Source organism: Garra rufa, chromosome 14, assembly GCF_049309525.1.
Source record: "Garra rufa chromosome 14, GarRuf1.0, whole genome shotgun sequence".
In the NCBI taxonomy this organism is placed as follows: domain Eukaryota; kingdom Metazoa; phylum Chordata; class Actinopteri; order Cypriniformes; family Cyprinidae; genus Garra; species Garra rufa.
Genome location: NC_133374.1, coordinates 37,753,054 through 37,780,107, shown reverse-complemented (window position 1 = coordinate 37,780,107; position 27,054 = coordinate 37,753,054). Strand labels below are relative to the sequence as shown.

The window sequence follows — 27,054 nt, the reverse complement described above, 5'->3', positions numbered from 1 at the left end:
GATTATCGCTCCCAATTCTGCCCTCTGTGCTTTTTTTGCTCCTCCATAAAAGCCCAATTTCACATGCAAATCAGTAAAATCGTGTAACGTGACTTGCAAAAAATGGGACATGCTTGATTCATTGTTTATTTGATGTGTTTTTAAAAGCACGAAAAAGAATTTGTGCTGTTCTGTGTATGCGTATGGAACAGAACACGAACAAGTAAAGTGAACGTTTAGCATAATATGTGTACCTGAGCGGTCAAATGCATGCAAATATATGTCATAATGGAGCGTTTGGTGATTATTTGTGTAAACCTTCAACTTATGTCTCAAATTAATGTATACAGTTGAGAATGAAAATATGTTTGTAACAATATATTGGATCTGCGCAGCTCTTAAAGTGGCCACAAGTAATATTCCTTCCTTTTTGCCATAATCGAGCAGCTCTAGCATCCATGCTCTTGTTTTATACACAGTAAGATGGCAGTGATCCACAAATAAGGTTAAATATAACTATGTGCATGTGCATAGTTTCACAAAGGCACAGAAAAAGCTTCGTGTGCACATAATTGTTTTTTAAAGGCCTTTTTATGTTGGCACTTCAAAACTAATGAAAAAAAAAAACAACCTGAGAATATAAACATTTACAGATGATTGTTTTTACCAAATATAAAGCTGAAAATAATGCTCTATGAACCATTTATGTTAAATATGGTCTGAAAGAGAGCTTTGGAAATTTGAGTCTGGAAAAGTATGTAATTTTTAAACCCTGTTGTTAGTCCTCATGATAAGGCATGTGTCTGTGTCAGAGCTGAAGCCTTGATGTTGTGGAGTGTCTTCCTGTGTGCTGATTGTGTTTGGTGGTGTTCAGATGAAAGTGTGGCAGCAGAACATGGGCTCCATCTCCACTCCGGAGAACATCCCTCGTCTGTTTGACATGGTGCGGGTGAAGGACGAGAGCGTGAGGCCGGCGTTCTACTTCGCTCTCAGGGATACGCTGGTGGCCAAAGACCTGGAGCAGGCCACGCGGGTGGCGTTCCAGAAGGACAAGCGCTGGAGGGTGGTCACGCTGCAGGGGCAGATCATCGAGCAGGCCGGTCCGTTTACTCCCATCTCTTACTTTTTCACTAATTCTGTTTCATTTTTCTAGTTTTTATTTTAATGTTGTTGTTTTTTTTCTTTTTTTTTTTTCCTAATAGTACGGTTTGTAATTTCTAAACCGTCTGGTTTTTAATTATTGTTTGAACACTGTCATTACCAATGCTACAGCCTGATGGCCTGTTAAAATGGTGGAGTTTAGATTGCGTGACATCAACCTCCGGGGCTCTATAGACAGACATAAACAGAGAGAGCTAGCTCTGGCCACAGTGTTCTTGGCGAAATGCATGCAGTTCTGTTTATTAACCACTAGAGCGCCAAAAGCTAAGAAATTCAGCTTTAAATTAAATATTAATAATAAAAAAGAAAGTCTTGTTAACTTATGAAACTATTTCTTAAATTATATTTTAAAGGCCCTTTGAAATAGGTTGTGTTTCTTCCCAAATTGTTTATTTTTTCTGAATTTAGTGTTTTAGTGCTTAGTGGTTACATTAAATATTTATAATAGTCTAATTTATTCATGAATCTTTAAACCATTTAAAGCGAGATACTGCAGGTGAATAGGGTAAAAAAAATTAACTAATAGTTATCACCTTACTTACTCAGTTGATCTCATTTTGTCACTCCATAATTCAGAAAATACTTAGAACAGGCAGAAAACTATATATTGTTTTACTCTTTTGGGGGGAATAAAATGTTGTATAAAAGCAAGCAAATTGTATATGAACAAATCCCTCTGTAAAAACCTTCAGAATATAGACCTGAATAAAAATGTAAAGTTTGTGTGTAAGTGCTACTGAAGTGGAGATTTATGGCTCAGTGTAGGAGGAAAAAACTAATTTTGAGAAAACGGCCTTTAAAAAAATGTATTGTAATTGAAATCTATTGACACAAATAGATAAAGTGCGATAAAAGCAATTTAATCATTTAAAAAAATTGAACATAAATGACATTTTTAGGGCCCTATGGAATACATTTTACCCCCCCCCCCCATGTTTGAATCAAATGAGTTCACAAATGTTAAAATTGAATCATTAATTTCTACAATAATGATTTACAAAAATATTATGCTTTCATAAATTCTATTATCTATTTAAAATTTTTGGATTGAATACAAATTCATGATCAGTGGTAATCAAATAAAGGTGTAAAACATGTTGTTGTTTTTTAAATGCAATCAAATGCAATTTTTCTTTGTAATATTACATTGAGAAGTACATTCTGCTGTACAATAGTAATATATTGTCAATTTCTTCTTCAAACTGAACTTATTTTGGCAGTATAATATATTTGGTTGTAAGATCTTTTGAGTATATGCCAATAATCAAATGAAGTGCTGTGGAAGTTAATGTAGTAAGAAGCAGATGAGTGTTGCATGTGCTGCAATATGCTGACACACACTTCTTTCTGACTTCTTTCTTTTTGAGTTTTAATATTCAAAGTCACTGTTTGATGTTGTGATTTTGAATTCTGTGATGATATACGAATTTCATGTGTGTGGATGCTGGTATTGAAGAACTCACTTTAACTTTGGCTCTCAGGTACCATGACTGGAGGAGGAGGACGAGTGATGAAGGGCAGGATGGGCTCCTCGGTCTGTGCTGATTTCACTCAGGAACAGGTCAGATCAGATGCTGATTCACACAAACATCAGTTCAGACCTTAATGAATTTTTTCTTCTGAGGAGCACAGGAGGGCATGTTTCCAGACGCTGCTTGTACAACGGCACTTTTAAAACTTATGTGCAATTTAAGTTGTTTTGTATTAATATTGTTCATTTTGATTCGTTATTTGATTATTAAACAGTTTTGGTTTCAGTTTTCAACACTAACTTGTAAAAAAAAATGTAAATGTAAAAAATGTAGTGCATCAGTAGCTAAAGATGTGTGATTGTGCACAGCTGGATAAAATGGAGAGCGATTTGAACAAAGAGGTGACGCAGCTGCAAGACTGGCAGCAGAGGAAGCAACAGCTGGAGGAGAAGGTGCACAAAGCCAGACGTGAGCTGAGAGACATGAAGAACACGCTAGAGACATACACAGCCACCATCCAGGTCAGACAGAACAGATGAGTCAGCTGAACATCAGCATGAACGTGTGAACGCCAGCTTCTGTTAACCTGTGATGTGCATTACAGAGCCTGACAGAGCAGGAGCTGCATCTCAAGACTCAGATGAAGGATCTGGAGGCCAATGTCATCTCCGCTGCACCTGATAAAGCCAAGCAGAAGCAGATGGAGAAGAGCCTGGAGGCCTACAGGAAAGGTGCGTTAGTAGAGCAGCATTAAAGAGTCGTTTCCTCTTGTCATCATTCACTCACTTACAGTTATGTCATTCCATATCTGCATGACTTTCTTCTGAAAACACAAGACGTTTTGTAGAAGATTCAACATCGGAGCCCATTGTATCAAGTCATGTTGTTCCACGATCTGGTGCATCTTGTGATGTAGTAATGTTTGTTTTCTCATGAAGACTTTGAGGCAGCGTCCACTAAAGCAGGAAAGGTGGAGGCGGAGGTGAAGAGGCTGCACACGCTCATCGTGGACATCAACAGTCATAAGCTGAAGGCCCAGCAGGACAAACTGGACCAGATCAACACACAGCTGGACGAGTGCTCCTCAGCCATCACCAAAGCCCAGGTGGCCATCAAGACTGCCGGACGGTCAGTGACCACAACCACTGATGTTCATACTGATTATTATTTTTTAAATTTGAGACCCTATCATATGTGACCCTGGAGCACAAAAAAGTCTTAAGTAGCATTTGACTTTTGGGGGGGACACGAAAAAATAAAGAAAAATCTTTTTCAGCTGTATTGTATTGCATCAAAGCAGTCAATTGAGGGCGGAATTTCAGCCCGGGATGACGGGCCCCAACTTTTCTTACACCCCTAGGGCTGGTCTTCGGACCAATTTTCACATCATAGTTCAGACACGGGCTGGGCATCGGCCTGTTTTAGGCTTCTCCTTATTTTTATATTTTAGACATCCATCAATTTGATAAAGAAAAAATGACGCGCTGCTGGAAACGACACTAGACTTCACTTTTGAGACGGGTTTGGGCGGCGTTTAATGTCCTTCAGCGCAGCTGGAAGAGATGCACATTCAAGCGCATGCAATAGGCTGCATTGCCACGAGCACCAGCAAAAATAAATAACAATGAATGTGTTGAGGGGGAAGGAGTAAGGACATATTTTAATTATTAATAAACTAGTGTATTCTGAGTCAGTGTTGCAAAGATCCTGACTCACAATCTCCTTTTTGGACGCGCCTTTAGAGAGAAATGCATCTTTACGGATTACATAAGTTTTTGTTTTAGATTTCGAGAAATTTATCATGTCTGTGAGGCAAGTATTCCCTGAGTTTCGGTTCATTTTTGTGAAGCGCTTCTGTTCAAAAACGAGACGGCAGAAAGCACATATTTGTTTTCTTTATTTTATAAAAGCACGTTGTAACGTTTTGTTGAGAACACACAAATAACACTAATTTTTAATTGCTTCCACTGAAAAAAAAATGCAAGTGACTGCACTGGCGCCTCCATGTCCTGCGATGCGGCTTTCTTTCGGCACTCTCTGCACAAACTATTGGATATGCGCCTAGTAGTGCACATTTATCTAGGTTTAACGTTTAAACTAACTTTGTTTTATACTTGAACTGTTTTATGTCTATGGATTTTATTTAAGGCAAGTCGTGATGATTTGAGAAGGCAAATTGATCAAACCGACTATGATCAGTTTTCTGCTGGATGCTGTTTGTTAAATATAAAACTTATATTTAATGAACAAAAAATGCTCAATGTTAAATTTGGAGCAAAAATTGTCTAAATTAACTAAAAAAAACAAAACTAGATATAATCACTTTGCGATTACATACAAAACTGAACTATTTTAATAGCTGAAACAGTAGTATAAGTTGTTTTGGGAGAAGGGGGAATAAAGACGGGCCCTAACCCATGGTTTCAGCCCTACTGAATAAAGATACACACTAACTAACCACCTGACCAAATATAGCAGGGTATCTGCGGGGTTTTAAAAAGTATTAAAAAGTGATAAATCAAAATTGTCAAATTTAAGGCCATTAAAAGTATTAAATGTGGTCTCAAAGATATTATTTTTTCCAAATTAGGTATTATTTTTTCAGACTATCAGGTGTCCTATTCTGATTGAAATTCTATCTGCGTTCGCGTTAGTTTGTTTAAATATGGGCCTCCTCTGCGACTGTCAATCATTCTCCATTCAGTAACGTTATTCAAACAGCGCGCGCACCTCTTCCGGTTACAGCAGGATGCACGGTAAAACTCTCTCCAATATGATATATTCACATTAAAATGCTTGATCTGTAGAGAAAAGGCTGTGGATTTGCATAAAATGACTTTATTTTGTTGGAGTTTGTTGCTGTTTTAAACGACTCGCTACCGTGTGCCTGTCACACACACACAAGGACTATGAATCGGCATCAAACGCACAATAACTGGAATTTAAAACTCTTGAAGAAACAAATGATAAATAAACTGTTGGACAGATATACACTAGGATTTGTGCGCTCGACATTTCTTCGCTTTGTGCCGTGAACTTTTAAATGCGCACTGGCTGTGTCTCCATGTTGCTTTGAGCACATCATTCTGCACCCGCGATGCGCATACACGCTTTGTGCGCTCTGTTTTGAAGCGTTTCATATTATCATGGTTTTGCGCACTGAAAGATGCACAGCCTTTTCTCTACAGATCAAGCATTTTAATGTGAATATATCATAATGGAGAATCAGCAACTTGCAGTGAATGCCAGCCAGTGTGCTGGAACTATCCATTCTCTCCATTGCACATTTTATGTAGTTTGTTTTATTTTTATTTACTAAGTGAAATAAATATGTGCAATATGTTGTCAACATCAGTCTCTAAATCTATTCTTTTTTTGTATGTTATATATGCCAAAATCTGTGTAAATAATGGAAAGGTCGCTGATTAACACTTGCAATTCTGAAGGTAGTAAAAAAGTATTAAAAAGTAGTAAATTTAACTTAAGGATTGCTGTATATACCCTGTATAGGCATTTTGGGTGATCACCTACTGTAAGTAATGCAAAAAAGTTAAACATATTCTAAAGCTAACAAAAATAGCCTCATATTAACGCAGAAATGCAATGCTTTACCTTCAACTTTTTTCTTTACAATAAAACAGCTGATCAAAGATACTAATTTCAGCCCACTTAATTAGATTGTGCTTTAAAGCACTTCGTGAGCACGTTCTACTGAATGCTCATCCTGCGAGATGCTCTGAAAGAGGATCTGAGTTTGCAGACAGCCAATCGGTTCATTTCTGAAGTGAATGTTGTCCTCTGTGGCAGTAATCTGAAGAAGTCTGAGGACAGCGTGTCTCAGCTGGAGAAGGAGATCGGTGAGAATGAGAAGCTGATGGAGGAGCTGACGGAGCAGCTGAAGAACCTGGAGGAGCAGGCGGGAGAGGTCATGCAGACGTACCAGCAGGCTGAGGTACTTCAGTCTCCATCCTCTCTCTCTCAGACTGTGAATATGTGAAGATGTGCTTGGTTCTGAGTTTGTGTGTGATTGTGTAGGAAGCTCTGCCAGAGGTTCAGGAGCAGCATCGTGGAGTCCTGCAGGAGATCAAGGCCCTACAGGAACAGGAGCACGCGCTGCAGAAGGAGTCTTTGAATGTGCGGCTGAAGGTGGAGCACATCGACACGGCCATCACTGAGTGCCACAACAAGATCAAACACTGGGAGAAAGAGGTACTCGGACACAGATGTGTGTCAAAACTGGAGTTTGGACATTTACATTACATTGACATTTTAGTCATTTAGCAGATGCTTTTATTCGAGCGACAATGGAAGCAATCAGAAACAACAAAAGAACAGTAACATGCAAGTGCTATGACAATTCTTAGACTTAAACTTCTTTTTGTTGTTAATTATATAACAAAAAGAAAACAGAATAGAAAACAAATAGAGCACGCTAGTGTTATAGGCCTTTTTTGTTAATTATTATATATAAATATAAATAACGGCTTAACGCTAAGGGTTTTTTCTAAAAAAAAAAAAAAAAATTTACTTGCCCAGTCATTTTTCACTGGCCCTGCCACAAAAAAAAACAAAAGATAACATGGGTCAAAAACAATGATAACAGCAACTATTTTATTTTAATAAATAAGCTTAATTGACACCAACATTTTACATACAAATTTCGATACCAAAGCAAAACCTACTAGCCTAACAGATAAAAAGTTAATCAGGCACTCCTTATGGTTGAGCCCTGAATAAAAAGAAAACAAACAAATAGAATGCAAAAAGAATCACGAAGCTGGTGTTTTTTTTTTTTTTAATAAAGAAAATAAGTTTGAAAATGAATATAGTGCAAGTCTTAAAGGTCCAATTGTTTTTGTTTTTTAAGGATGGAATTAGAAAAGAGAGTGCTAGAGTTAGAGGCTCAAATAAAGATGCAAGAGATGTGTTTTTAGACCTTTCTTGAAGATGGCTCAGATTGAGTTGGGCAGGTCATTGCACAGGAGGAAACAGTTAAGGAAAAAGTCCGTATTAGCGATTTTGTGCCTTTTTGGGATGGCACTATAATACGCCGTTCACTTGCACTTGCTTCTAGAGGGCACATAAATATTAGATGCAATATTTACAGTTAATTATATATTGTGCACTATAACGTGTTCCCTAAAGATTTTACACTATATGCACTTTAATAGATATGTTAAGTGTAGTTTAGTAACTTCACTGGTAAAAGCAGCATTGGATTTCATTTCTATGTATCTGTTCAGTGTAAGCTTTTATCCCAAAGTGTAAGCGCTTGGCTTTGGGTACAACGTGTGCCCTTTTGTCAGGCTTTTCTTCTTGAGCCAAACATTGATTCATTTTGCCTATTGGGTGGTTTTTGTTTTAGGCCAGCAAGTTGTCTCTGCACCCCATCGATGACGCTCCAACAGAAGAGCTGCCTGCACTGAACCCAGAGCAGCTGGAAGACCTGGGCAATCCAGACGTCATCAAGAACGAGATCGCTCTGCTGGAGGACCGCTGTTCCAACATGAAGCCCAACCTGGGAGCCATCGCTGAGTTCAAGAAGAAGGTACACACACCTGAGATGCAGTGTTAGTTAATGAATAAAAGCAAGAAACCGCTGACTGTGTGTGTTTGTGCAGGAGGAGCTGTATCTGCAGAGGGTGGCGGAGCTGGACGACATTACCACACAGAGAGACGCCTTCAAGAGGGGCTGCGAGGACCTGCGCAAGCAGAGGCTGCACGAGTTCATGGCTGGATTCAACATCATCACCAACAAACTGAAGGAGAACTACCAGATGCTCACCTTAGGAGGAGACGCCGAGCTCGAGCTGGTGGACAGTCTGGATCCCTTCTCTGAGGGCATCATGTTCAGGTGTGTCTTCAGATCAGTCATCTGGTAATGCTGGAAATTCTTGCAGAGCTTTTAAAATCTGAACACATTTTAAAGCACTAGGCTTATGACTGTCTCTCAGACTTGCACAGAACTGTTGTCTAATATTTTTTAAAGCAGCTCAAGAACAAATATCATTTTGTTAGATATTCAAATTCAATTAGTACTTTAAGTTGCAGCAAAGCAATATAAGGTCTTAATTAGAGATCGACCGATATATCGGTATACCGATATTTTTGCCGATATTCAAGCATTTTACCATAATCGGTTAGGGGTGTGACGAGATCCGATGTGTCCCGCGAGATCTGACTGGTCTGGCGAGAACGAGACGATATCATGGCAAAACATTTTGCAGTGTTTATATTAGAGCTGCATGACTAATAGTTAAAATATCACAATCTCTATTCAAACACCCATGCGATCTTATTCCTGAATGACAACGATTCAGCAGAGTCTATTACAACTGTTTCACGCTCCACTGACGCTTACGATGTGAAAGTTATTGAAGACATTCAAATCTGCATTCTTACTGCTGCTGATTCAGAAACAACACAAACAGTCTTTTTAACCACATAATCATCATTATTTCTTTGTTACAGACATTTAAATAACAGAAGTACTGGGATAAAAGCTTATAGTTTGGGTATAAACACTTATTGTCTACAGTAGCCATCAAAACCAAAGTATCTTCTAACACGTCTGTATTGTAACGCATATCCTCTTCACCAAGAGATGGCGACAACTGCACGTTTAAAAAAGTATTTATCATTGAATTATACATTCAGGAGATTCCAATAGTGAAACTTTATTAGAGACACTGGATCCTTAATTTTTTTTTTATATATTGTTCAGATATAGACTTGAATGAACATTCAGTCAAAACCACTAGTAAATCACATAATTTTGTTTAGAATTAGACTTTTTCAGAATCGTGATCTTCAATTTATAAAAGAAAATAGTTTTTCAGTTTATCCAGAATCATGCAGCATTAGTTTACACGTTTATTACTGCATATAATTCATTCAAATAGAAGTTTAATTTCATAAAGTACGAGTTCATATCAAAAAAATCCTAAACTTATTTTTTTTTTAATAAAATACTATTTTACCCTATGTATTTCATCATTGAGGATTTCTTTTAAAAAGTTAAATCTCGTCTCGTGAGAAGTGTCTCGTCACACCCCTAATAATCGGATATCGGTTTTGTAATATCGGATTCACCGATAAACGTGCCTGTCTTGTGGATGTTTTGAGAATTGTGGACAGGATCGCCATTGTAGTGTAAAAATGTATTTAACATAACAGATGTTAATGCACTTTTGTTAGATGTGTTACATAAACGCCTGATATGGAGCTAGTTTATGCAGCTTGGCTCTAAGAAATGGAGACAAACTCACAGAGTCACAAGATAATCAGTCAAGTCCTGCCCCAATAAAGACATAACTTTGCCTAAATTAAATAATAAACAGCCATAAATGAGCACATGTTGGAAATGAAAACACTGAATTGAATGCTCTCTCTGTTGCCTATATGCTCATCATTAGTCTGGTGAAGTCACGGTCATATTACTGTTCACTCAGCAGGTTGATGCGAGATTAGACAAGTGAACTAGATTCACTTGTTTAAAACGCCCTAAATTATAGTAATATTTACCATATAGCCATGGAAATGAACTATTTAGAATCTCTGCGAGTGATCGCAGGTTGAGTAAAGTTGTGTGTAAATGCAAAGATATAAACAGCGCTTTGTCAGAATCTAGAACAACAAAACAGTAATTCTGATGTACAATGTATTTCTGCAATATAGAAATACAATAAAATACAATGTTTTGTTAGTTATATTCCAATATTCTATTCTAGAGAATACATTTCCAAGTGAATTATTCTTCACTTTTTATATTAATCGGCTTATAAACCTTCTAAAACTGCAGTTTAAAATAAAGCTGTCCTTTATTTTCTCCATTTGAAAACATTCTAATTTTATTTATCTTGCTTGTTAGTGTTGCAGCTGATGCTTTTACTTATTTTTTTTGACTGAAATTAAAAGATTTATTTACTTTATAACATTAAAAAAATATTGGTTCTGCATATCGGTTATCGGTGCACAAACAGTTCTACAAAAAAATATCAATAATAGTATAGTAATAGAATAATAGTTGTAGCAATATCGGTTGATCACTGGTCTTAATCTAATCAGCTATGTGTTTCCTGTGTGTTCCCCCAGTGTGCGTCCTCCTAAGAAGAGCTGGAAGAAGATCTATAACCTGTCAGGAGGAGAGAAGACGCTCAGCTCTCTGGCTCTGGTGTTTGCGCTGCATCACTTCAAGCCCACGCCGCTCTACTTCATGGACGAGATCGACGCCGCCCTCGACTTCAAGAACGTCTCCATCGTGGCCTGTTACATATACGTGCGTACACTCGCCTGCCTTACTTCCTGTGGTTAAAGCTCTTAATGCTAACATTAAGACTCTTAACTCTCCACAGTGAACACAAAACCGCTGCTCAATATTTTGTCTCATGAGATTTCCCAGTGGGCGGGGTATTCTTCGGTGATGTACCACATTAAATAACTTAGGTGCTTTCTATTTTAATACGTTTTGGTTTCATTTATTGCAGGAGCAAACCAAGAACGCTCAGTTTATCATCATCTCCCTGAGGAACAACATGTTCGAGATGGCCGACCGTCTCATCGGCATCTATAAGACGCACAACACCACCAAGAACGTGGCCATCAACCCCAAAACCATCGTCCTGCGTGAGATCGAGACGGCCTGAGTAGGGAAACACTCCATCGGTTGTTCTTTCTGTTTCCACATTGGTCTTTGTCACTTCTCAAAACATTTTACACGTCTCATTCATTCTGTGCTCCTTCTGTTTTATTGTTTTTAAATAAAATCCCTTTTATACTATATAGTAATTATAACTTGTGGAATATTATCATGTTTTAACAACACTGCAGTTTATTTTAATAAACATTAAATTTGGCGCTTTGAGTTTTGTGACGCTTCCAAGTATTTGATCAAACACAGCCTCAGATTTGAGTGTCTTAAACAGCTATAAGAAAGCATCAGTGCCATTTCTGAGAGCTTTATTCATCTGGAGCTCTAAAACTGTTCAGTAAATTCAGGAAAGGTTTCATACAGTGCAAATAGTACACCTTTTTAGTGATACCTTTTTAGCACAAAGAGTAGAAAAAATACATATCAAGTTAAAATTAAGATGAAAAGTAGGTCCCAAATGTCTTGAAAGACAGATTTTGACATCTCATATTGTGCTCATTTAGTCAGTGTGGTCCATATGTCTACAAGCATGATGGCTGCGTCCGAATTCGCATACTTCCCTACTATATAGTAGGTGAAAAACAGTCTGAATTCACAGTACTCATAAAAGAATAGGCAAAATTACCTGGATGACCTACATCTGGTGTGATTCTGAAGTGTGCATACAGTGGAGAGCTGGGTATTAACTAGTTCGATGTAATCTGGATTACGTAATGAAGTACTTGTTTTAAAATAGTACTTGTAATATGGGGTAGTTACTTTTTAATGGATTATATGATTACATATTCAAATAACAATACAATTATTAATCATTTATTGATTCTCCCTAATTTCTCTTTTTCATCTTTTACATTTTCATTTCTAAAATATATAATATACATTCAGAAAGTGCAGTTTTGTGGACATTCACACGGACTAATCATTAGTCAGGTGGCCACAGCATTCAAAATCATTTCAGATTTGAAAGGGTTTCAACATCCCATCAACTACTGATGAACACATTCATTTTTATTTGAATTATTACTCTGTAGTTGTTTTATTGTCTTTGGAAGGCTTTTGTCTTTTAAACTGATCAAAATGCATATATTCACATTATTTCTTATTTACATGTAATGCAGACATTCCAAACCTTTGTCCTCTAAACCTTATTCACCAAATATACTTTAAGTACCCCTGAGACTTTAAAATAAATACTTTAATAATTATCACATTTGCATGTTCACAGTTTCTTTGATGTTGATTAATGGTCACGTGGCATTCAGATAAATAAGAATATTTCATCTTTTTATTGTTAGCAAGTGTTTTTTGTAATTGTTAAATTTAAAACAAAGACTATAGAAATAGCCTTGAAAGGGACTCATTTCAATCTTAATGATTGAATTGTTAGCTTTTCATCAAAAAGTTCCTTTACGAACCCTAGTTTGGGAAACCTTGATGTAATATAATGTTTAATGCACTTTTAATGTTGTAAATTACAATGAATGGAACAACTTGCATTTTTCCACATCATTATGGTACTATATATGGTATAATACTATTTAAATCACTGTGATAAGTTAATTCAAAAGTAATCTGATTATATTACCTAAAATGTGTAATCTGTAACATTACGTTACTGACTATACTTTTTGTCATGTAATCTGGAATCAGTAAAGGATTACAATTTGTAAGTAATCTACCCAGCTCTGGTCATCTGACAATGAGTAAATTCAATGCAGTGTGAATTTTGTCAAAGTATGCGATTTCAGACTCAGCCAAGTCTAAAAACAGCTACAGTGCCGTCTATGGAGTTGTAGGAAGATGGCATCATGGGTAATGTAGTTTACTTGTACTGCAGTAAAAGACCTGCTTCTTATTTTAGTAACAAACTGTTTTAAAAACCGCATGGTTTAAAATAAACAAAAACACATTGTTCTGAACTGAAGTACACCGGTTGTCTGAACAGCTGACGTTAAAGGGATCAAGGCATGGCTCCTGTCCAGGATTATGTGAGTGTTTTGTAATCCATACACAACTTAATGTGTCAATTTAAGCATTCACAAAGAAACTCTTGTTGGAAGATGAAGCCGTGCCAGCTGTATTGGATCTGACCACGACTACCTCACAAAACTAAATAATGGTTTTATATTTCAGATATTTTCAAAACACTCACATGCAATTCTTTTTCCAAAAATGCTTTTCTTACTTAGATTCTTTGTCTTGTTTCCACACAAAATATCTAAAAATTCTTAAATTAAGAAGTTGAGTAAAAATTGCCTTGTTTTAAAAAAAAAAAAAAAAAAAAAAAGTCAAAATGAAGTGAGTTTTTGTTTGGAACAAGCAAAATAATCTGCCAAAGGCGTAAGCAAAAAAATCGTATTTCAAACAGAAAACTAGATTATTTTTCTCACCCCGTTGGCAGATTATTTTGCTTGTTTCAAGCAAAAACGCACTTAATTTTTGAGTTGTTCTTTTTTTTTTTTAAACAAGACCATATTTACTTGTCTAGAAAACCCTTCTTGATTTAAGAATTTTTAGATATTTTGGCCGGAATCAAGACAAAAAAAATCTAAGTAGGAAAAGCATTTTTTGCAAATGTTTTTATGAACAAAACTTTAACATAGAACACTGTAGGTGGATGTTAGAAATACCAAAGGCATATCATGAACCCCTTTAAATGAGCGTTCAGTGTGGATTAAACCTGTATCAAAGATGAACTACAGTGTTTGGGAGTAGTTTGTAAAAACAAACCAGTTTGACTCGGAAATGCATTCAGCTCGTGTTTCACAAAGACTGAATGTTTGGTCTCCAGTGTGTAACACTAGTGCAGTGCTTTGAGAAAGCTGAGCAGATGCCGGTAGGCGCTTTCTCCTAAACTAGATATAAAAGAGTTTAACCTTGTGTGCATGTTCTGTAGCAGACAGCAGACGAACATCCCTATCTCATGGAGCGGCTGGCTGAGTTCACTCGAGATGTTTTCGATTATACGACAGAGACCAGAAAAGCCCAGAGTGCCTCCACACACTGAGTGTAAACACAGAGCTGCGAGGACAAGCGTGAGCAGCATCATGACCAGCGGAAGACGCCGAAGCCGTGTTCGATCGACAGCCGGAGCGCTGCTCAAGCACTTATGCGTATGGCATGAGATTTCAGGAAGAGGAGCGTCTTTCAAACCTCTGACGGATACGTCAGACCACCGCTCCTCGAAGAACCGCTCTGCTCGCGGAGACACGTGAAGACTGGGAACCTCAGGCAGCGGCGTCTGGATCAAGGCGTTAACACGCTCTCTCAGCTGATGCACCTTCTCCAGATACACCAGCGGACACTCCTCTTGGTCCACTCCAGAGCTGAGGGACACCAGCTCGCTGTGTTCCTCCTGCATGTCCTTCACCTGCTGGATGAGCGGCTCGTAAGCGCGAGACAGGAGCGCGTTCGCCCGGTCCAGAGCCTGCATGAACTGCTCCTCCTTTTGAGCCAGGATGAGGTCGAGGCCCTGGAAATATCGTGACACCACCTCACGGTCCTTCTGAACCAGAGCCTGGCTCCGAGTCTTCTCGTCCTGCAGGCGTTGGGCCAGACCACACACTTCCTCCCAGCGTTGGCCCTTCAGCCGGTCCGTGAGCCGGCTCTGTGCGGCGCGCTCCTTCACGTAGGCCGTCTGGAGGTCGTCGATGGGGTGGCCTTGGTGCTGTCCGACGGTCAGACAGAATCCGCAGATGAGCTGGCGGTCCTGGACGCAGTAGACGTTCAGAGGCTGTGGAGGGTGTTCGGGGCAGGCGGGGGATCGGGGACGGCTGTCGCGCTGGTACTTCTCCACGATGGCGCGCAGGCAGACGTTGACCGGCAGCGCGTCCACGCCGTTCGTGGGCAGCTCCACCACGCTGCGGCAGTTGGGGCACTTGAGCGGCAGACGGAGCGGACGCCAGATGGAGAAGTTGACGGAGACCTGCAGCACGTTCTCCAGACAGCTCTTGCAGAAGGTGTGGGAGCAGGGCAACACTCGCGGGTCCGTGAACAGACCGTAACACACCGAACACGTCAGATCCTCCTCCAGATTATCCATTGTGGGATGAACGCAGGCGTAGGGCTTTCCTGCAAAGAGACACTGAGATGTCAGATTCAGAAAGAGTGTATGTCTTGTTGCTGTTATTTCAGATGTACACTACTAGTTACAATTTTGGACACACTTGACTTAATGTTTTTCATGATCTAAAAACTCAGAAAGTATTTTTTTAGTCAAATATTAACAATACAATATATTTTTTCAAATACAAATTGTGCCAGGGAATGATTCTCAGTTTGTTTTTAAGAAAAACTGAAGTTAAAAATTATTTCCCATGGAAAAAAACTAATTCTTAATTTCAGTTTTTCTTAAAAATAAACTGAGAATCATTCTTTGGCACAATTTTTTTTTTTTTTTTTTAAATAATAAAATAAAAAAAGATGTATATGTTTATACTACAGGGCCGTTGAATGCTTGAATCTGATTGGCTGACGAACGTAATTTTCAACTTCTGCCGCGAGCAACGCCAGTGAAGCGCCGCGTCAGCCAATCAGATCGCTCTATGCAAATACAGTGGCCAGGCGGCAGCCAATCACGTAAACTGACGTTTATGGTCATAGCAGCGGCAGCCAATGAAATGCTGCTCTTGAACAGGATGAACGTGATTGGCTGCCGCCTGGCCACTGTATTTGCATAGAGCGATCTGATTGGCTGACGCGGCGCTTCACTGGCGTTGCTCGCTTCGCGTCGTGACCGCATCACCACCTCGGGTGTGCATTATTTTCTAGGAATTCTACGGCCCGTCGTCAATTATTCCTTACATATATAATAAATAAATAGTAAAAAAAAAAAAAATTATATAAAAAAGAAATGTGTATTTTATTGTATTTTTTTATTTTTATTTTTTAAATAATATATAACTAAAAAAATACTTTTTGAGTTTTAAGATCATGAAAAACATTGTCAAATGTGCCCAAACTTTTGACTGGTAGTGTATGTTTGGCTGTTGAACTGTTAGCATCGTTCACCCTAGTATAAAAAAAGTCATCATTTGCTGTGCTTCATGTTGTTTTAAACCATCCCAGATAGCACACGTATGTCTGCAAGACGTCTGTTAAAGATGTCTTGATCTGGAAAGCATCTGCTGTGTACAAACGTCTGGCAGACGTCTACAAGATGTCAGTTTTACATCCATTCTAATTCATAAACATCTTAAAGACATCTAATAGACGTCTATTTGACATCTGAATGTAAACGTCCAATAGACATATTGCAGATGTCAAATAGACGTCTCCAAGATGTACATGTGCTATCAGGGATTAGACTTGTGATCATCTTTTAAACAATTATTTTCAATAAAACCTGAGATTTCTGACACCTTTTAATTGTTTGTTAAAGAGAAAAGACCATACGTAGAGAACATCAAACATGGTCAACAGATGCTCAACTGTACTTGCTTTACACTCGGTTTCATTCAAAATAATTTTATTTGTGTTTGAGGAAGAATTAAAGACTTATGGGTTTGGAACGACACAAGGGTGAGTAAAAATGATGACAACTGTGACCCTGGGGCATAAAACCAGTCTTAAGTAGCACAGGTATATTTGTAGCAATAGACAACAATACATTGTATGGGTCAAAATGATCAATTTTTCTTTTTTATTTTAAGTAAAGATCATGTTCCATGAACATAATTTGTGAAATGCCTACTGTAAGTATATCAGATTTTTTTGCTACGTAATATGCATTGCTTAGAACGTCGTTTGGACAACTTTAAAGGCGATTTTCTCAATATTTAGACTTTTTTGCACCCTCAGATTGCAGATTTTCAAATAGTTGTATCTCGGGCCAAATATTGTCCTATCCTAACAAACCATACATCAATGGAAAGCTAATTTGTTTATCTTTCAGTAGATGACTCATAACACATACATATATATATCACATTATTTTAAACAGTGCATTACTGCATATTCATAACTTCTAACATTCTAACGTTAATCTCACAGTCATTAATTGCAGTGAAAAGTGACAACTTGCCCCGGTCACGCAACACAACAGGTTTTTCTTAATCAACTTCTTTATTTTATTTTAATACTAATACAACCTAAATACAATAAAATGAAATATAATAACTAGTTGAGTGTATATAGTTTTGTGTAAACACGTAAGTAATATATTTATTGACATATTGACGAGAATGGAAAAATAAGGTGACATCACCGAGAGAGAACAACTACCAAAAGTTCTTCAAACACCATCAGCATGATCATTACCGACACAGCGCGATAATACGAGGAAACATTACCCAGATTAGACTCGCAAAATTGAGAAACACTTTAAAGTGCAATAAGAACATAAATAAGCGCTAACTGACCGTCAGAAACACTGCGAGTCCCCCGGAATGAAAACACGACCTGCGCATGCGCCTACTCACTGCTGTCCACCAATCACAGCTCTGGATTCAACGCGGCTTGAATGCAATACATTGTTGCGTCTTAACACGAAGAATGTGATTGGTGGAAAGTTGTTGTTGAACCCCGCATGTCCGTTAGAACTGTCTGTGTGTGCTTCAGGTAAACCCTACAGAATGAGACTAAATGTCCCACCAATATACTAAATAGTAAATACATATCCATATCCTTGTGGGGGCAATTTTTAAGGCGAGACACTGCAGGTGAATAGGGTTAAAAAAAACTTATAGTTATCACCTTTTCCAGTTGATTGATTACACTGATAATTGCAAACTTTTTTGTATTACAAGTTTTCTAAAATGTTAGGTTTAAATATGCAAATGAGCCATTATTTAATGAAACATGCACTAATTTGCATACATAAATGTATACATTTTCTGCCCCCATATCTTGAATTATGTGATCAATCTCAATGCATTTTAATAGACTAAACTAAATGCAAACCAGCACCAGTTTAATTTACCAGACTGCATCACGTGATTTGTGCGCGCACTCTGTAGATGTGTTTTGTTTGTTTTTCGCGATATACTCGATAATGTCAAATCGCACATCGTCGTAAAAACATACAGGATTAAAAAAAAGTTTGGGCAGTGGAAAAACCATTAGGCCTAAACCTATGGAATGAACCCGTGTGTGTGTGTGTGTGTGTGTGTGTGTGTGTGTGTGTGTGTGTGTGTGTGTGTGTGTGTGTGAGAGAGAGAGAGAGAGAGAGAGAGAGAGAGAGAATTTTAACAAAACTTTTATTACATTTTTTAAAACATACAATATAAACCACAAACCATTAATTTCACATCACAAAAAAGCTATAACAAATCACATAAATGTAAAAACCACATCTTCTTCAAACAAACAGCATAAAGCACTGTTATAACACCAAATGCTTTCAAACGTGCCAAGATCATCCATATGTTTGTAATAATTAAAATCAGTCAATATCCTTGCTTGTACCATGTTTGCAAATACAGCAACCACATTCTGTTCTAGGTCATGTTCAATTTTTTCCTTCCTGCTCATATAAATCGCCCACTTGGCCTGCCCTATTAGAAAATTCAACAATTGACATGAAAATTTATTTTTCTTTACATACTTAAAACCAAGAATGAACACTTCCATTGAAAAGGATTCATTACAAAGTGCAAAACTGTTTTCTAATAAAAACAATGACTGCAATCTAGCACATTTCACAATAGCATGGAAAATGGTTTCCCTCTCATTACAAAAAGGGCATTTAACCCCAACCTCTGGGTTTAAAACTGAAACAAAGGAGTTGACTGCAATAGCACCATAAAGAACCCTCCACTGCAAGTCACCTACTCTTTTAACCAATGGTGGTTTATACAGTGCTCTCCATTGTGGCCTTTTATCCACACTTAATTTAAAAAACTCACGCCAAGGTGTATCAACCTTCCCATTCAAACTTTTCTTGTTGAAACTGATCACACAAAACTTATATAGTGTTTTCCCAACACATGATAAAAAATCAACGTACACAGAACCAAGAAAGAAACCGGTAAACCCTTCCAAATTCACAGAAAAAAACAAAAGTGGGAACGCGTCCACTGCATTGGCCTTACCAAGACCCTCACGAAGACTAGATAGCAAAGTCCACCCCGCTGGTCTGAGGGCAGCCTCCCACTTCGATAAAAACCGTGCAACTAAGCGAGTAGATTTGAAATCCAACCGTGGAGCGACTGTTTCACTATTCTTAAACTCCAGTCCTGCTGATTCCAGTAGCTGGCCCAAGGTGATGACTCCATGTTCAATAAGTGCTTTGTTAAGTCCTGGGAAACATCCACCTGTTGACAAATCTAGATGAGCTCCATGAATTAACGGTTCCTCCAAGAGCCAGAAAAGAGACTGTTGATCTTCTGATCGTTTAAACTTGAAAAGGCTCCAAACCTTAAAAATGTTCCTGTAAAAAACTGGCAAACCGGAAGTGTTCAATTCTAAAGGATCCAACAGAAAGAGAGTTTTATCCAGCCCCAGATTTTCAAGCTTGTGTAAAATCGTATAAGCAACAGCACACCATTTAAAGTCAACTGAACCAGCTAGTAACTTTTGGATACGCTGCAAGCGGAAGGTTGCTATCCTGCTTTGCAAGTGTATTAAGCCTTGCCCACCCTCTTCTTTAGGCAAAAATAGCACACTCTGTGGGACCCAATGTAATTTATCCCAGAGGAAGTCAACTAAACTAGCTTGTATTTTGGATAACAATTGAACAGGGGGATCCACACATGCAAATTTGTGCCACAAAGATGACGCTACTAAATTATTAACTATTAAAATACGACCTCTATATGACCTCTTAGGAGATAACCATTTCCATTTTTCCAGGCGACCTTTAATTTTCTCAAAGATCCCTTCCCAATTCTTTTGCACTGTTGAATCATCCCCCAAAAACACACCTAAATATTTAAACCCTGATGTCCTCCAACTTAAACCCTCTGGCAGTTCTGGTTTTCCTTCTGACTATTTACCCATTAATAGCGCTTCGCTTTTCCCCCAATTTACCTTTGCAGATGATAAACCTTGAAAGATTGAGAGCAGCTTTGACAACACCTGTATATCACTTTTCCTGCTAATCATAACTACCATATCATCAGCATAAGCCGACAATACAAGATTTTCTTTACAATTCGGCAGACATATACCATGTGATTTAACCCTTATTTGATATAAAAGAGGTTCAATTGCCAAGGAGTAAAGCATGCCAGATAATGAACACCCTTGTCTGACACCCCTATATACTTTAAAAGGAGCACATAAACCACCATTGATTTTGAGAATGCTCTCCACGTCACTATAGAGAACTTTAATGCAATCAGTAAACTTTTGGCAAAAACCAAAAGATTTTAAAACTTTCCAGAGATAACTATGCTCTACGCGGTCAAAAGCTTTTTCCTGATCTAAAGAAATTAGACCACAATCCAAATTAAGCACCTTGGAGACCTCAAACAAATACCCGCACTAGAGAAATATTATCAATTATCGATCTGCCGGGGACACAGTAGGTCTGGTCAGAATGGACAACACTACCCATCACCCCTGCTAACCGATTCGCCAACACTTTAGAGAGCAGCTTGTAATCGTTGCAGAGCAAGGATACAGGTCGCCAGCACTTGATGTCAGTAAGGTCACCCTTCTTGGGCAACCGGTAAACCATCAATTCCCGGAGCCTTTCCCGACTGCGTTCCTTGGAGGGCCTTAAACAGCTCTGCCTCACTCAAAGCACCTGAGATTTCGGCGTTGGCTTCCTCCGATACCTGCGGCAACTCATTAAAAAAAAATCACTTTCACCTTCATATCCTGCTCCGAGTTCATTTTTAAACAAATTTTCATAAAAACCCACTGCTCTTCTACGAATTTCTGCAGGGTCTGTCAGTAGTTTACCAGAATCAGAGCGCAAAGCATGAATGGCTCTACTTTGACCATTCTTCTTTTCCAAGTTAAAGAAAAACTTGGAAGGCGCATCCATCTGATTTGCACTCTGAAACCGTGATCTGATCAGAGCCCCCTGTGCCTTAAAACCCAGCAAATCAGCCAACTGCGTCTTCTTTTTACCCAGAGTGTCAAAATGACTTCTGACACCAGTTGACTCAGCCAAATCCTGAAGCTTTAAAATCTCAGCCTCCAAGGTATTCATAACTAAAACAGTCTCTTTAGTGACGTTTTGAGCATACTGTATACAAAACTGTTTAATTTGACTTTTTCCAAAGTCCCACCATTGTCTTAAAGAATGGAAAGATTCTTTTGTATTTCTATACTCGCCCCAAAACACTTTGAACACTTCTTTAAAATAGTTATCACTTAACAAATTAACATTTAGCTGCCAGTATGCACTCTTTACTTTAATACAGTTCAAAAACACCGAACACTGTACCATGCTATGATCCGAAAAACCCAGTGGGGTAATTAAACACTTTCTTACAATACTACACTGATGTTTGTAAACATAAAACCGATCAAGCCTAGCCAAAGAAATAACAGTGTCACAAGCGTGAGCCCAAGTATATTGTCTTTGTGACCCATTAAGCCGCCTCCAAATATCACACAGCTCATGTGTCTTAACAAATTGACTCAAACGATTTTGTGATGGCTGATGAGGTTCAATATGGTTTCTATCTAAATTTGACACGGTACAATTAAAATCCCCACCCAAAAATAAGTAATCCTCCACACAACATTTCTGCATTACAGAACAAAGTATATTTAAAAACACTATTCTCTCAACAGCTGAAGTAGGAACATACACACAAATAAAAATTAAAGTATATTTATCAAAAGTGGCTCTTACTTTTAAAAGCCTACCTTTGACTACTTCCTCCACCTGATATGTGCATGGATTAAAATTTTTAGCGAAAAGGATGGCGACTCCTCCACTAAGACACATGTGTGTGTGTGTGTGTGTGTGTGTGTGTGTGTGAGAGAGAGAGAGAGAGAGAGAGAGAGAGAGAGAGAGAGAATAATCCTCTAAATACACTCGTCCTCCAACTAATAAATAAAACTAAAGCTGAGTCTGACTCCAACCACAACCCTAACATCCGTAAAGAAATTGACAAAGATCTAAAGTATAATTATGATGAAAAATTAAAAAATGAATTTAATCTCCAAACCAAACTCCAGTGTTATTCGGCCCTAAACAGAACCACCAAATTGGCAGATTACTTATCAATTAAACACATCAAAGAAAGGCAAATTCTTACAAAATATCGACTCAGTGACCATGAATTAGAAATAGAAAAAGGAAGACACAAAAAAACATGGATTCCTAGAGAACAGCGAATGTGTAAACACTGTAACTTGAGTCAAATAGAGGATGAGAAACACTTTCTTCTTGTCTGCCCCAAATACACCACTACAAGGCAAATCTTCTTTCCACAATTTGAAGCATTGAATTGTTCATTTTTGTCTCTAAATGACTCAGAGAAATTACATTATATACTCGGAGAGCATGATGTGACAGTCAAACTAGCTGCAAAATATGTATATACTATACACACCATACGAAATGGTTAATTATTTATATTTAATTTCAAATATTGTTCACTATGTATTTGTCATTATTACAATCAATATTAGAAATACTGTCTGCTGTTTTTATCTTTATTTATTGTATTTAATTTAATATATTTTCTCTAATTTATTGTCTGTTTTATTAACTTGATGTTATTATACTCTGTATATAAAATGCTTTGGTAATACTGTAACAAATGTCATGCCAATAAAGCTACTTGAACTGAACTGAACTGAACTGAGAGAGAGAGAGAGAGAGAGAGAGAGAGAGAGAGAGAGAGAGAGAGAATGAGAATGAGAATGAGAATGTGTGTGTAAAAGAGGATCATTACGGAGCTCAATCCTCTCAGCTGACTTGGCTTTGGGAATATTTGGGAAGAAAGTTCTGTTCCGTACTCAGAATACCACACGCTTTCAGCAGCACAAGATGCTGGACCAAAAAACTACAGCATTACAAAGAGTCAAAAATAAATTTAATTTTTAAAAAGCTGTAATTCTGAATCTAATCAGTACACGTGCAGACACTTTTTTATTTATTCATATATGTGTTTGCTTAGTAATTTTACTATTTTGTCTAGGCTAACAACTCTTAAACTTAATTCATTATCACAACCAACGGATTGAATCAATACCTCATGATTTCAGAAAACTAAACATATGTGAGTGGTTTCTCAAAATGCAAAGATGATGGACTCTGACATTTCAACTGAGAGCCCAGATGCATATGAGGTAAAATGTTATTGTTATTTCATTATTAGTATTAATCAACATTCAATACTGGCTCTACTAAAACTAATCCTTTGACTTAACATTCATAGAATGTTTTCTGCAACCCAGTTTTCCAGCTTGACGAAGAAAATGAGGAAACCAAAGGACATTTTAAAACGGACATATACCTGGAACCTATCAAAACGCCAGCTGCAGGTAAATGTGCAGAGCAATCATTTTTGCCAGTTAATATAGGATCTGTTTAGCATAAATACTGTGTTTTATGTGCAGAATTCGGTGCCCTTGCAGTGATTCTGATCTATATTTCAAACTGTGTTTTTGGGTTAAAGGTCACAGTGTGGTGAATGACTGTTTGATGACTGTAAGAGATCAGCTGGGTGGTCATGGAACAATAATCGTGTCCACCGCTGTGCTGCTGATTGCAGTTGTGTTTTGCATCATACTGCTCCTCGTTCTTAAACGTGAGTCAGCAAAACTTTACTTTCTTTTTATGCTGTTGCTGTTTAGGTTTTGTGAAATAGTTTTGAGTCGTAGTATCAAAGACTCACTAGTAGTGATGCTACAGGCCTATATTTGTGGCTTTTATGGGTCTGACAAATTATGAGATATTTCTGTTAGCACATAATATCCTTTAGTAGCATATTCCTTGCATTTTTAAATGTTATTCTCATTCTTTAAAGGAGTAGTTCACTTTCAGAACAAAAATTTACAGATGTACTCACCCCCTTGTCATCCAAGATCTTTATGTCTTTCTTTCTTCAGTTGTAAAGAAATTGTTTTTTGAGGAAAACATTTCAGGTTTTCTCTCCATATAGTGGACTTCTACGGTACCCCCGAGTTTGAACTTACAAAATGCAGTTTAAATGCAGCTTCGAAGGACTCTAAACGATCCCAGACGAGAAAGAAGCTTATCTAGCGAAATGATTGGTTATTTTCTAAACAAATTGACAATGCATATACTTTTTAACCTTAAATGCTCGTCTTTTCTCATCTCTGTGATGCGCATGCGTTGTCTGTGTGATCCGGGTCACTACAGTTAGGGTATGTCGAAAAATATTGTTTTCTTCCCCAACTTCAAAATTGTCCTACATTACTGCAGAAGTACTAACCCAGTGTTTACAAAGAAGATCAAACACCCTTTAAAAAAAAAGGTAAAACAGCGATGTAGGATGATTGTGAGGTTGAAGATGAAAACGAGATGAGAGTTTTTCGACATACCCTAACTGTATTGACTACTGATATTACTAATACGCATCACAGAGACGAGACAAGACAAGCATTTGAGGTTAAAAAGTATATAAACTGTCAATTTGTTTAGAAAATAACTGATTAAACTGCATTTTGGAAGTTCAAACTGGGGGCACCATAGAAGTCCACTATATGGAGAGAAATCCTGAAATGTTTTTCTCAAGAAACTTAATTTCTTTGCGACCGAAGAAAGAAAGACATGAAAATCTTGGATGACAAAGGGGTGAGTGCATTATTTGTAAATGTTTGTTCCGGAAGAAACTCTTCGAATTGGGAACCTTGAAGAGAGATTCAACCTACAGATACCATAGGAGGAATGTCTACTTTAAAAAAAGACAGGGGGAGGCAGCTTGAGCCCTATTGCTTTTAGTTTCATAAGGATCCATCTCAACCCAAAGCCAAGGGACAGCCTGTCAGAGGGAATTGAACTTACTCAAGTAAGGGGGAATGGGGAACCATTTAATTAGGGTTAAAGCTAATCTCTTTGGGGCTGTGGCCCACCAGGAACAGAGTTTGACAATCCTGGTCGAAACCAAAAGCAAGCTAAAACTGTTTACGTAGTCGGCAGGATTCGAACCTGCGCGGAAAGGTAATACTCCACTTGCCCAAACAAATCCTCAGATTATAAGTCTGATACTTTACCGACTTAGCTATCCGGTTCTTTTACATGTCATGTGTGAGCTGCACAAGATTGTGCATCAACATTAATAAAGTAGAAGAACCTGCAAAGTCTCAGATTCACAATGGGTTTGCTGTAGCCACAACACAGACTACTAGCCACTACTTAATCAGATGAGCTACTAGTCTGCCACTGGAGGTGCTATCTGAGATACCCCCCAAATGCAAATCAGCCTCTTACTCTTTAGCTTGCAGATAGATTTTTTTCTCAACACGTCTCTTTATGCATACTCAAAGATTATATTGTAATAGTGACTTATTTTATTCAGTTTTATTAAGTTGGTAGGGCCTCCAGAAGGTCTCACCGAAAGCAAGCTCATGCTGTTAACAGGATTCAAACCTGCACAAGGAGAACAAAATGAATTTGTAGCCCGTCACCTTAACCACTTGTCCACACCCTCAATGACTATTCCATGTCCTTTCAACTCATGCGTTGCTGCATGGCACCAAGGTAGACCAGAAAGAGCTCAACGGCAAAAGGTCCTGCTGCACAAAACAAACATCACCCGCCCGAACAGGGACTTGAACCCTGGACCCTCAGATTAAAAGTCTGATGCTCTACCGACTGAGCTATCCGGGCTTCTCCTCCAATGAGCTGCGGTATTGCGCAGCAACAGTGATAACGTTGGTGGGAGAAAAAAATTCTGATGCAAGATTTTCTTTTGTGTGACAATTCAAGTTGAAGGAAAATAACCTCTTGTACAAAGAGACATCCAAAGGCATGACAGAGGAAGACACTCATTGTCAGCAGGGATCAAACCTGAGAGTTTAGGCTTTCAAAAAAAGGTTCAAGTTTCAATTCACTCTAACAGTCAGAGCTTGTCAGAAACAGACTGTCCACAAAATAACAGGGCTGACGTACAGGTGGCAACATGAAACTCAATTTCAACGTCATTCTGAAAAACCTGCCGTGACCTGGATTCGAACCGGGGTTGCTGCGGCCACAACGCAGAGTACTAACCACTATACGATCACGGCGAACTACCACTCTGCCACTGGAGAGCCTGCTTGGGGTCCCACTGAATACCAACCAGCCTTGTCCTTGCAGACAAACCTTTTTTTCTTTTTTTCCCTTTTTCTTTTTAGCAGTATTAGTTAAAAAACAGTATATTGTACATCAAATGTGCAGTTGTTTATACCAAAGAGCAAATCTACTTCACTCTGTGAAACAGTCAGCAAATGTACTGACACCTAGTGATTAGAAAATGTATCAGCACCATGTTCCCTCTGAAGCAACGGAGCCAAAACTGATGGAGGAATACTCCCATGGTTGGCAGGGTTTAAGCCTGGAAGTTTGGGCTCTCAAAGAAGCTCCCAGTGGCAAATCACTCAAACACTCAGAGCATGTCAGCGACACATTGTACAAAAAACTGTGCTTGAAGGAAAGGTGGCAACATAGAGCTCACTTTCAGTTCCACTCTAAAAACACCCGCCATGATCCAGAATTCAGACCAGCTTTTCTGCAGCAACAACACAGACTACTAACCACTATGCGATCACACATTACCAGTCTGCCATTGGAGGTGCTGCCCGTGATGCCTCTGGATACAAAACAGTCTTGTACGCTTTAGCTTAAAGACAGAATGTTTTTCCTAACATGACTCTTTTCAAAGAGTATATTGTAATAGTCACTGTTTTTAAAGTCGGGCTCCAGAATGTCCAAACCAA

General features: G+C 38.2%; 2 protein-coding genes and 1 non-coding gene across 3 annotated transcripts in view; 1 reads left to right on the top strand and 2 right to left on the bottom strand.

Annotated features, from left to right (window-relative positions):
- smc4 (structural maintenance of chromosomes 4) overlaps window positions 1-11,486 on the top strand; it is a 36,212-nt gene extending 24,726 nt beyond the window's left edge. Inside the window, exons 14-24 of the mRNA XM_073817881.1 lie at window positions 854-1,079; window positions 2,622-2,701; window positions 2,981-3,133; window positions 3,217-3,343; window positions 3,551-3,740; window positions 6,420-6,564; window positions 6,648-6,821; window positions 7,978-8,160; window positions 8,234-8,466; window positions 10,707-10,890; window positions 11,099-11,486. Of these exons, the coding sequence (XP_073673982.1) occupies window positions 854-1,079; window positions 2,622-2,701; window positions 2,981-3,133; window positions 3,217-3,343; window positions 3,551-3,740; window positions 6,420-6,564; window positions 6,648-6,821; window positions 7,978-8,160; window positions 8,234-8,466; window positions 10,707-10,890; window positions 11,099-11,257 (1,854 nt within the window). The 3' untranslated portion in view covers window positions 11,258-11,486. The remainder of the gene's footprint in view (window positions 1-853; window positions 1,080-2,621; window positions 2,702-2,980; window positions 3,134-3,216; window positions 3,344-3,550; window positions 3,741-6,419; window positions 6,565-6,647; window positions 6,822-7,977; window positions 8,161-8,233; window positions 8,467-10,706; window positions 10,891-11,098) is intronic.
- Window positions 11,487-11,600: 114 nt separating this feature from the next.
- trim59 (tripartite motif containing 59) lies at window positions 11,601-15,323 on the bottom strand. Its single transcript, XM_073817882.1, has one exon. It carries the CDS (start codon window positions 15,302-15,304, stop codon window positions 14,063-14,065), a length of 1,242 nt encoding a protein of 413 aa, XP_073673983.1. The 5' UTR covers window positions 15,305-15,323; the 3' UTR covers window positions 11,601-14,062.
- Window positions 15,324-25,893: 10,570 nt separating this feature from the next.
- On the bottom strand, window positions 25,894-25,966 carry trnak-uuu (transfer RNA lysine (anticodon UUU)). Its single transcript has one exon. It is a non-coding gene; the product is annotated as a tRNA-Lys (tRNA).
- Window positions 25,967-27,054: the final 1,088 nt, after the last annotated feature.

Coding starts and splice junctions, on each gene's coding strand:
- trim59 (XM_073817882.1), bottom strand. CDS start 15,304: ATGGATAATCTGGAGGAGGATCTGACGTGTTCGGTGTGTTACGGTCTG.